The sequence below is a fragment of the Electrophorus electricus genome, chromosome 2, assembly GCF_041902795.1.
Source record: "Electrophorus electricus isolate QZ-2024a chromosome 2, ASM4190279v1, whole genome shotgun sequence".
Taxonomy (NCBI): Eukaryota; Metazoa; Chordata; class Actinopteri; order Gymnotiformes; family Gymnotidae; genus Electrophorus; species Electrophorus electricus.
In genome coordinates this window covers 30,981,846-30,993,008 of record NC_137498.1, presented here as the reverse complement: position 1 = coordinate 30,993,008, position 11,163 = coordinate 30,981,846, and the positions used below count along the sequence as shown (strand labels likewise).

Here is an 11,163-nt window from a genome sequence, read left to right as displayed (position 1 = left end):
CATAAGGAGTCTTAAGATGTACAAATAAAAATGAATACTCAACTTCGAAAGCTTCAAATGAGCTATAAAATTAATCTCAAAGAAAAGAAAATTAGATTTGAAAGTATAACCCCAGAAAGGAAATTTTAAAAATACAGTTCAAAGATCTTGATATTTGTTATAGCCAGTGTCTCAGTAGTCTGCTGGGTTTAGCCAGGAAATGCTGAACACTGGAGTTTCAGGTCACAACACCAGGAACTAGATTATAATATTTAAAGCTTGTGGTTGAATATCAACTGTCCTGAGTTCCAGGCTTCTGCACACCAGATGCTGACTGCCAAAGGGAGAACCTTAAAAAATGAGCTGTATTGGAACATAAAAAATGAAAAAGATAGATAAAGCAATAATCAACATACTGTCTAGTTTATTTTTCCCTTTCTTAAGGGGTATGTGCTCAAATGGTTATACACTCATTGTGTTTAGATTTTTAAATTTGCATCCTGATGTAAATAAGATAACTACTATATAAGTAAACAACAGCTCTCTGTTCCTCTTATACAACATGTTTTGAATATTGCAAGAACTTTGACTTTGGAATAAAATTATACATTAGCTGACCAAATTAAACTTGACTGCTTTCTCTCACCACAGGTTATATTCGTAATAAAAGACAAACCTTTATAAGTCCCTCCTTTTCATTTCTTCCTCAATTTCTTCATGAAAGTTACTTCATCTCTGTTCCTGATTCCATAGCTGATGACAGAATTATATGAGACAATTAACAACATACTATGCACAATTCTGTGGAAAAACAGGCCTCTTTGCATATGGTGTGCATGGCCCTCCAACTTCTTTTAAAAGTAGAGTCTAGATAAGTCACCAGAGCTTGCAGTGGTGTGCATGACAAGTCAGTTGATTTTCAACCTGAGATGAAAAAGAAGGATTCTGCTATTGTGAGACAGGTTTTGATGTTGTAACCATGTAGTAGTAGCATGTGTACCTATCCCAGGTTAGTTTAAGATCTGCATTCTTTTATGGAATCAGACAAAGCAACAGTGCAGATGCTTACCAGCCCCACCTGCTCGCAAGTGTAAAGAAATAAGATACATCCATAACTAACCTGGATATAACACTGTAGAAAATCTGAATCTCCATAATTTTAGGGCAATGGAGACAACTAAAAGCATTGGTCACAGAGATCTGACTATGCCTGTGTGAAAGACAGCCAGAGAACTGTATATCTGGTAAAACTTTTTTAAATAAACATTTTTTATAATGCTTTAGTACAAGTCCCATGATGAAATGAACTTGTTTGTACTTACTCCTTTAGTTTCCTTTTGTCATCTTCTAATCTTTCTCCATTAAAGACCAAGTGATAGGTTCGCCACACATATTTCCTTAAGAGAAAAAAACTTTTAATACAAACTCTCAAAAAAAAAAGAATTTTAAAGTAATTTTTAAGCAACTTGTCCTAGCAAATGAGAGAAGTACCAGCTGATGTGCTTGATGCCACCCTCACGCTGCTGCTTGAGCTCCATGTACCGCCGCAGGGCCTTTTTGAGATCCAGTACAGTGGCAGACTGAACTACCACGATGGCTGAAGAAAATTCAAATATGCTGAGTCACTGAACTGCACATGCCAAGCAAATGCTTTAACCAGTGCTAGTCATGTTTTAATAAAAGCGTTTGCACCGTTCAAGACAAATCAACCTCCATCAGAATGACCACTGCCTAAATCACAAGCGAATGACCAAAGCAGACAATGAAATTCCAGTAAGATAACAGGTTAGAGCCGCAATGTAATGTAGAACCCCACCATTTCACTGCGTGTTGTACTGTGTATGACTATGTATGTGACAAATAAACCAAACTTGAAACTAGAAGGAGTGCTGATTGCTTCAGTTTCATTGCCAGTTTAGATTGAACAACCCAAAGGTTGTTGGTAGAAGTTTTTGTTCATTTCTTTTTTGTTGTTGGACCCTGAATACTTTTTATTGATCGAAGTTAAATTAATTCTGATCAGACTCACGCATGATCTCTCCATCAGCTTTACACACACGCACAGTCATGGCCTGCCCATACTCCAGCGCAACCTGAGAGTTTACCTCCTCCAAAGTGACCTATAATAGAGATGATGGAAATAACAAAGTTAAACCAGTGGTTTAGAGCATCAGATATAATTGTTTGGGGATGTATTTAGCATAATTGATATGGGGGGGTGGAAAGCTAGCTCTGATCACCCACCTGTATTGGTAGGTCACAAAGTAGTGGGTCCTGTACTATCAAAGCCAGACCTTCTTCAAAGATATCCAAAAATTCTGAATGTGGCAAGGCCTCCTCGTCTTCCTCTTCTTCCGTTTCCTGTTTCACTTTTTCTTCAGTATTTTCATCTTCCATTTTAGTCTCATCCACATTTTTTGTTCGTGTCTCGTCTACCTTTAGTTCGTCGTCCATTTTAGACTGTACTTCAAGGACCCGATTTTCTTGTCTTTACCTTCGCCCCTGTCATCTGTGTGAAATAAATTAAACACCCTTACAATTAATTTAAAAACATTTTTTTTTCCTTTTTAACGGAAGACAAAGCAGTTTAAACCTGTGAATGGTTTATTGCATCTTAGCACACTTCAGTATCCATTTCTAATGGAAAAGTAGCTAGTTACCTATGGTGTCGAAAAGGATATAACGTTACTCGATCGTTGTTATCTTAACTAAAAATAACTAGATGCATGTGTACTTGAAACAACACAAGTCAAAGTTTACACAAAGTTTACAGCTAGGTTGGCTAGCTAGCGACAAATTTACCAATCTTAGCTAGTTACCTAGCGTTAGCTAACTTTGGTAGGTTACAGATGTTCAGTTGTGTGCGCTTTGTACATGCGTTTAGTCTTGTAGTGCTAGTTAACCACCACTATCTGCACTGTAAAATTCTAACAGTCAGTTTCTATCAGTTAGCTTAGATTAAGTAACGTGTAAGATAGCACGGTAGCTAGCTATGTAGCCTAGCCATGAGATTTTTACAAGCATGTGCGTCCCATGTTATTGAATCGAGAGTATCAAATATATGGCACACAGGTTCCCAAAGCAAATAAAGACATAAAAAAGAAAGTTAAACTACTCAAATAAATTACATTACAAACGATATAACATGCAAATTACTTGGATTTTGTTGGTTGTATTTTTAAAGTGTAATTATTTACATACATCTCTTTTGAGTCTCTCGCTTTGTTTCTTGCCGAACTCAAATAATCGGTTACACTTGCCAAAGTTAGCTTCCGTTCGTCACAGCGCTGTTCGCTAGCTAAATGTGGAAGACGTAATGAAAGCAATTATTTGTTTGTAGTACGACTGTGTTATCCTGTATCACAGCTAAAAGAAAATGCTGCTATTTTGTCCAACGTGTGGAAATGTGCTGATCGTAGAGGAGGGTCAAAGATGTTACAGGTTCGCTTGCAACACATGCCCCTACGTTCACAACATCACAAGGAAGGTAAGATAGCTAGGCTTAGCATTAGCATAACTAACTACAAATATATAACAGCAACATATGTCACTGCCTTTTGAAGTTTGTAGAGATTTTGTTCCGTTAACTTGACGATAGTCTCTAGGTGTACGCTTTGTGTTATTAGGTTAACAACAGAAAGTACCCCAAACTGAAAGAGGTAGATGACGTTCTTGGGGGCGCTGCTGCTTGGGAAAATGTAGATTCCACAGCAGGTAAGTTAGGTTAGCTAACCTAACCTAGCTAAATAATCAAAGTGTATGGACAGTAAGTTATTTCAGCAGTCTCTGTCTGATCACTATTTTCACTGTCTGATCACTATCACGATCACAAACCCTTTTCTATCTTAAATGTGTTTAACTACAGAACCTTGTCCTAAGTGCGAACATCCGAGGGCTTATTTCATGCAGATACAGACCAGATCTGCTGATGAACCGATGACCACTTTCTATAAATGCTGCAATCCACAGTGTGGTCATCGTTGGAGAGACTGAACAATCAGTGTGTACAGTGGTTTATATAGATTGTGTGCCATGAAAGGTCATGAACACAGACAACAGTCCTACGTGGTGATAGATGAGAATCTTAAGGCTCTATTTAGGTAAAATAGGCAGATTCTTTAAAAGGATTGACAAAGTGTTGCATATGAAGTTGTGAACTTATGTTGATGATTTGTAAAACAGTTTATGTTTAAATGTAATAAAACAACCACTCAGACTATTGTATTTTTTATTATTATTCTTAAAATAATATACAGTCAGATTATTCCGCTTTACATACATTACATATTCAGTTCCAGTTTAGAATGGCAACATGTACTATGCCACAAACTACCTGTAGTCACTTATCTAAAATTGATGCATTCCAGTAACACAAGCTTTACATCTAATCTGTCTTCCACAGCATCAAGCCACTTAACAAAGCACTGTAGGCCTACAGCGTTCAAAAGCATGTTGGATTAAAGGGTGTCAGCTCAGATTGTGCAAGTTCTCAAATTCAGAGGAGCATGCATACTGTTTTTGCATTAGATTGTTTTCGTCACAGAGAGGCATCCATGTGATTTTCATGTGTATGTTCATGCTGGTATCTAAATGTGTTGAGATGTGTCTTGGAAGAATAAAATATGGTTTAGTGGTGATACAACAGATAAAACAGACTGTAAAACAACATTTGATCCAAATTCCCTTCTGAACTAACATGTTATGATTCTGTTGTGGCACATTACATGCAGAATGCATGACATTGGATAATTTCTAGGAAGGGAATAAAGCTTCAAACCTGATGTATCTCTTTTCTTGCATAAAAAACTTTTTTTTTTTTAACCACAGCTAAACAGAACTTAATTTTTAAATAGTCCATATAATTAACAGTCAATCAAGCATACAGGAGGGGAAAACACACTGGTGAAAACCACTGATACATCTGTCGCAGTATTTCAGTGCTGGATAACATACCCCAAGAGTTTTAAGCAGGAGTTAGATTGATTAAGAATTAAGAAAGTTGATCTCACTACCACACTAATTATTATTACTACAGAGTAGGTGGGTCTTAGGAGATTTATTTTCCAGAGATTGTGGAGAAAAACAGTCCTCCCTGTCTTTAAATCCCAACAGTAGACATGAGTAAGTGAATGGTTAATCTGCTTTGGGTTTTGGAGGCCCAGTGCAGTGAGCAGCAGAGAGACCAACACTGAGCTCCCAATTCAGACAGGACAGGACAGCGAGTGCTGCTCGGGATTACAGCGATATCATGCATAGTGACTCCTTGCACTTTGATAGAGTTCTCTGGGCAAGCAGCTTTTCTCTGTGCTGCCACTGACAGTGGGCCCCCTTTTCCCACAAAGTACAAGCTACTACTATCACTCTAGGCTAAACAATAGACTGCTTCCTATGAACATGCTGTTTCCCCCTATTGGTCCAGATGGGAGGCAATTATTCAAACATACACAAGAGCCTGCAATGGACTATAAAGGTGGTGGTTTTTGTGAGATTTTTTTTATTTATGCTTGCTTAGCTGACTCTTGGGTCTACATTTTGACATTAATAAATGGTACGGAGATATGAAGCCCCAACAATAAGAGCCTGACAACTCACAAACAGCATAGAAGAATGATTAAGGATAATGGCTGAAGAGCATTAGAGCCATTTGTGTGATTCACAGTTTAACAGAACAGCAAATATTCCAATAAGTGCACCACGAGCATACCACAAATGATAAGACAGTGCAGCACTGATACATGAACTTTGTGCAGAACCCATCTAATATTTCTTTATTACAAAGAGCAAATTAATTTGGACATTTGCATTACATTTGCTGTCAGCTTAAGAATTTCTGCATGTAAAATTGCACAAGTCTATACAAGAGTGTGTTTCATAACCATTAATGAGCATATTAAATCTTTTGAATCCAAATAACCTCAAACTGGCAAACTAAAAATATCTTTCTGGCTGTAACATGAGCAGGAGAAATTGGATACACAAGCGATAGTCTTCACATGTAGAATGAACATCTTAGATAGCTCGACCGTGGTCGTTTTCGCCTTCACAGACGGCACTATTACAGGCTCTCATGTTAATATCTTAAAATAATGACATAAATAATATCTGAAAGTTACATTAAAAATAACACTGACCCTGAAATGTACTTGATCCTTCAGTTATGCTACGTACAGTTTCCATACAAGATTGAAAAATTGACTATTTTCATAGCCTCCCTCGACATGGCCATTTGCCACTAAAACATGCTCAACCAATACAAAAATCTTCACGCTACTTTCACAGCTCAGTACTGTTTGCATGTGCATAAAAAAAGTCCTGACTCATCGCCCCTTCTTCAGTGAAGATTTAGACTGTTCTTTTTTTATTGAATTTTGTAGCATTGCCAACTAAACCCAGGTCTCTTTGTGTAGTTATATACAGTGATTAGTGTGTGGGAGCCTGGGAAAAACAAACTGGACAACTGGCAGGGGGGTAAATGAAGCACAGCACGTGGAGTGGGGAAAGAAAGTGAAGAGAGTGCTGCAAAACAGACGAGAGTGAACCACGATGTTAGTGCAGCCACTATGGGCAGGGAGGGGAGGAACAGAGCAGTATGGGGAGGAGGGATGTCGTTAGCATATGCGTTTGTATGTGTAAATGTAGCCCTTGCAGTTGGGACAGGTATGTGTCACATCCTTGAGGTCATCAATCAGACATGGGATTAAGCAGCAGCCTAGATCACAACTGCAAGAAAAGGATGGGGGAGACAAGGTCATTTACAGCCCTCACGTAATGGTTAAATTAAAGATCGATCTATCTGTCTTTGTTATGCTACATGGAGCCAGAAAACATCTGAATGGGCCAATAGTGTTTTAAAAGAGCAGAAAGGAGTTTGTAAACTTCCCTCAGTGGTCACATATTGGTGCCTTGTTGCATGAAAAGAGAAATTTTGCATAATGGCATGTCCACAGACTATAAATAAAGACAGTCAAATTCATTTATATCCCTTCCAAATTCACTGTGGTTTTACTTATCCTATTGATAGTTGTGACAAAAAGAACACACCTTCTAGTCTTCCCAGAGGCCTGAGCAGCATCCATATGTGGCTTTAGCCTAGCCAGGACCACTTACCCCACGAAGAAGCAGAAGAGGCAGAAGAGGGTGTTCATGAGGCCTACATCATGGCTTATGCGGGTGATGATAGCCTGCTGGCAGTGGGGGCACACTGTCTGCACGGGCGCTGACTGGAACATCTCCCCCTGCAGCACCGTCACTGTGGTGGCAGCCCCCGGTGGGGCGATCACTGTGGCCGTATGGCCTGGAGTCGGGCCAAAGTGACCCGGCATTGGATGGGGGTAGTGACCAGGAGGAGGGTAGAAACCACCTGAAAAGCATGACAAGCAATGCTCACGTCTTATAAGACTTTGGTAACATTTTTTCTTACCAGAAATAGAAAGTTATCCTTAGAGTAGGTATATTATTGGTTCAGAAACATTATTATTATTATTATTATTATTAAGAAGAAGAAGAAGAAGAAGAAATCATCATCATCAATATTGCACTTTTCACTTAAGAGTTCAGAATCTCATACATAAAGTTTAAACAAAGCTCCTGTAGCAGAGATGTGGCCTTTATCAACAGTAGGCGTACCCTGGGGATGAGGCATGGGCATGGGGCCCTCACCCGGGACATGTGGGGGAACAAAGCCTGGCTGCATAGTGGCCTCGTATGGTGGAGGCCCATATTCTGGGGGCATGGTATGTCCGTGTGGGGGCCCGCTGGTTGCCATAGTTGGGCCTGCTGGAGAACCAATCACATGGCATTTTGATACCCACTGCAGTAATATATAAATTACTGTCTTTCTTTCTGTGAGAAAACAGTCTATTAAAGATTGTAGTTCAAAAAGTGAGAATTTTAGAATTCTCATGGCTTTTTCCATTCTAAGACTTTTCCTTAGTTTTTCTAAATTCAGCTGACTCTGGAAGATTAAGGCACAAATACTCTTTGAACTTCAAAGCTTGCAACAAACTAAAAACATTCAGTTCTTTTTTGTTTGAGAATCAAAGCAGTAGGACAACTAGAGTCATTAACAAGCATGGCCAGCCTTCAGTCCTAGTCTCCCTGGTTTCCTGTTGGCTTTTACCACTTTTGTAATTCAGCACCAAAGTACAGCTAGTAACGATTCCCAAGTGAAGAAACTGACAGGTCGATGCATGATTGTAGTTCCTGATTCACAGTCAAATTCAAACCCTTCTACAAATTCACAAATATGATCCTATCAGGTGGAGTGTCCAAGAAACGAAGGGAAAATAAAAAGATGTACCAGAGACTGGAGGTTGTCCATTCTTCTCCTCAATTAGAGGGGCACTAGGTGCCCCCGGGTAGGGAGGAGGGGGTTCACCAGACATACTGCTTCTCTTGGAGGAGAACTCACAAGGTAGCTCTGCTCACAGCCCAGACACAGACTCTCTCGGGGTCTCTTAAGTAAGCACAAAGGATACTTGAAGTTCAAGTATATTCTATGCCAACAGGCAGTTTTCTTTTTAAGACAACACTATTATATTGTGATGACCACTTGTTAGAAATCCATGCCATGAACCTTCTGAATTTGTAGCTAGCTAGATAAGCATCAATTCTAGTACCTTGTCATCTGCCTTCAAAATGATAACTAGCTAATTACGTTATACCACCACAAATGACAAGTTAAGATAGCTGACGCTATCTAACTAGGTGATGTCTAAAACTAATAGTCTTACATAGAAGCATCTTAATACGTTGTGGCAATAATAATTTAAAAAAACACTTAAAAACATCCCACAACACACACTGTGAAAACCACCTTGGAATGTTGCTTAAGTATTGTGTTAGTCCATATAAAATTACAATCACCATGTCACCATTCTGTTCAGAATACAAGGCCATCACTCTAACAAGTACATCCTCTGTCTTCAAATTAAAAGCTTATACATGAAAAATATTTTTTGTTACTGAGGTTCACAATTCTTACAAAGTAATAAATAAAAATGTAAACCAATCAATAACAAAAGGCTTTTAACCTACATTCCTTATCTAAAAGTTGAAGGGCCCGCAAGCTGAGGTTCCCTTTTATGAACAGTAACACCAGACAGAACCAGTTTAAGATGACAGGAAAATGCAGTACCTCCTAGGTAAAGCCTTCCCAATCAAATAAGCCTCTTCTTCTGCAAAACACCAGTGTTACCTAGAAAGCCCAAAAAGATAATTTGATAAGACACTGAGAAGTTGTACATAGTCATAATGGTAACTCCCACAATGCAAATAGCACTTTCTAAATGAAAGATAATCAGGTAAGTTGGTGCCTATACAAACTAGAGATGTCTGAGGCCAGCTCTGGAACACCACAGTACAGTTTAGGGGTGTTTAGCTATAATATATCTCATTCAGCTCAAGGGCTTCATTACAGTTTGAATCAGATTAATCAGAGCAGGGAAAACATTTCAGTGCCGTAGTCAAGAATCTAATGACCACCTACTAAAAACTATTCTTAGATACAAGATACTTCACAATAAACTAGACCATTCATCATTTTAGAAGTTTAAAACGTGCATCAAAACAACTCCCGTGGTTGTTTAGTCTAAAGCGTACACGTCTTACTTAGATTCTTACCTAAAATAATTGTATAATTCAAATGACAGAATAAGTGTAATACATTTTAGTACATTGTCATTATTTGTTTAAGTAGGAACGATCACAGTCTTACATAGACATAGCGTATTCTCTGCTCTTACACAGACATAGTAAATTTATCTGCTGTCTTACATAGACAGAGTATATTAGCTGCTGTCTTAGACATAGCGTATTCTTTGCCAGTAGGCTGCTGCTTCTTTAGCTATAAGAGCGCCGTTGCGATGATCGTTCGTTAGCAACCCAGGTCGTGAACCATTTAAATTTTAGCTAAGCGTTAAATTAGCTAGGACCCTATTCTTCTAGTACCTTCTCACACGCCATCCAAAGGGTAGCTTAGCTAGCTAATTATTAGACAGGTCAACCGATTTCGCTAACCTAGCTAGCTAACGTTTTGTAGCTAGTTATCTTATATAGTCTAAAGATAACGAACAGTCTTACATGGAAGCATTTTAGTATGCTTGTGGTAGTATTAAAAAAACTTCTGCAAAGCAATTCACTATCGCCAACTATAACTGCACTGTCAAAGAAGCTGGCTAGCTAGCATACACTATCAGAAATTAAAGTACTAGTTAACTAACCTAGCTAGATAGTAACTTGATTTCAATAGCATAGGCTAACACGAAATACACACGCCAACGTAAATTATGATTATAAAATGCACACACCCAGCTGTTAAACTACCTTATGTTAGCTTATTACCCGACTCAGTTCAAACAAGCAAATGTATGGCTATTCTCGGTTAACAGGACTGACATAAAGCTAGACAGATATCTAACTCAAGCTGAGTAGGCAGGGCTCGGTGATAATGCATGTAATGTAAACAACTGCTCTAGTTAATTAGCCAGCTTGGTTAATGTCCAGTGCTGAAACGTACAAATGACAGTTGTTGTTTTTTTATTAAACGGGTTGTCAGACATATTGACATGATGACTAGCGATCACCATGGTATCCACCCAGTAAATCTTATACATTGGATTAAATAAACTGATAACTGTCGCTATTAAATAGGTTGCGAGAATCTTTCGTTCTGTCAATTACTTGGGCCATGGTTAGCTAGCGGTTAGCTACAGTGCTGACTATCTTAGCCAATGTCAACGTACTCCGTCAAAAAATAATTTGAAATAATTTATCAGAGGCAATGTGGATGAACATAACTTTCAGTTTACCTTATAAGTGAATTTTTCCAACTTGAATATCACCTGAGAACTCCGTGAAGTTAACTCCTTCGGGAGCTAGCTCTTGAAGAGACAACCTATCTTATTTCTCCAATAATATCCACTGGTAGGAAGGATTGACGTAACTGTGATGTGTGATGTGTGTGTGTGTGTGTGTGTGTGTGTGTGTGTGTGTGTTTAGGCAAGAAAAATGTAAAATGTTCTGAATACCTTAATAAGTTAGTAAGGTTAATTGTTAATTGTATGTCTCAAAACTGAAACGTTGTTTGGGACTTAGGGAATTTGCATTACATATAGCTAGATACCTTCAAATATTGCATATATATTTGCATATGTGACATATGTTTGCCCCTACTTCTGACGTTTG

General features: G+C 38.5%; 3 protein-coding genes across 9 annotated transcripts; 1 reads left to right on the top strand and 2 right to left on the bottom strand.

Moving 5' to 3' along the window:
- Positions 1–153: 153 nt before the first annotated feature.
- snrnp25 (small nuclear ribonucleoprotein 25) lies at positions 154–3,363 on the bottom strand. 3 transcript variants are annotated; one of them, XM_081698813.1, is made up of 7 exons: positions 3,240–3,363; positions 2,224–2,488; positions 2,009–2,099; positions 1,471–1,576; positions 1,302–1,376; positions 656–732; positions 154–342 (listed from the first exon to the last, which is right to left on the bottom strand). In XM_081698813.1, exons 2-6 carry the CDS (start codon positions 2,431–2,433, stop codon positions 675–677), a joined length of 540 nt encoding a protein of 179 aa, XP_081554939.1. In that variant the 5' UTR covers positions 2,434–2,488; positions 3,240–3,363; the 3' UTR covers positions 154–342; positions 656–674. The 3 variants fall into 3 exon arrangements, with proteins under 3 accessions (XP_081554939.1, XP_035384962.1, XP_081554936.1); XM_035529069.2 differs by lacking the exon at positions 3,240–3,363 and adding an exon at positions 2,640–3,023; XM_081698810.1 differs by lacking the exon at positions 3,240–3,363 and adding an exon at positions 2,799–3,023.
- Positions 3,329–4,195, top strand: polr3k (polymerase (RNA) III (DNA directed) polypeptide K). The gene is made up of 3 exons (XM_026999734.3): positions 3,329–3,466; positions 3,606–3,693; positions 3,845–4,195. Exons 1-3 carry the CDS (start codon positions 3,356–3,358, stop codon positions 3,970–3,972), a joined length of 327 nt encoding a protein of 108 aa, XP_026855535.1. The 5' UTR covers positions 3,329–3,355; the 3' UTR covers positions 3,973–4,195.
- Positions 4,191–10,922, bottom strand: cdip1 (cell death-inducing p53 target 1). Of its 5 annotated transcripts, none has more exons than XM_026999459.3 (6): positions 10,788–10,922; positions 9,116–9,175; positions 8,279–8,434; positions 7,606–7,755; positions 7,087–7,339; positions 4,191–6,699 (listed from the first exon to the last, which is right to left on the bottom strand). In XM_026999459.3, the coding sequence occupies exons 3-6, from the start codon at positions 8,361–8,363 to the stop codon at positions 6,588–6,590; spliced, it is 600 nt and encodes a 199-aa protein (XP_026855260.1). In that variant the 5' UTR covers positions 8,364–8,434; positions 9,116–9,175; positions 10,788–10,922; the 3' UTR covers positions 4,191–6,587. The 5 variants fall into 5 exon arrangements, with proteins under 5 accessions (XP_026855260.1, XP_026855420.1, XP_026855343.1 ...); XM_026999619.3 differs by having other exon boundaries at positions 7,606–7,752; XM_026999542.3 differs by lacking the exon at positions 10,788–10,922 and adding an exon at positions 10,303–10,324.
- Positions 10,923–11,163: the final 241 nt, after the last annotated feature.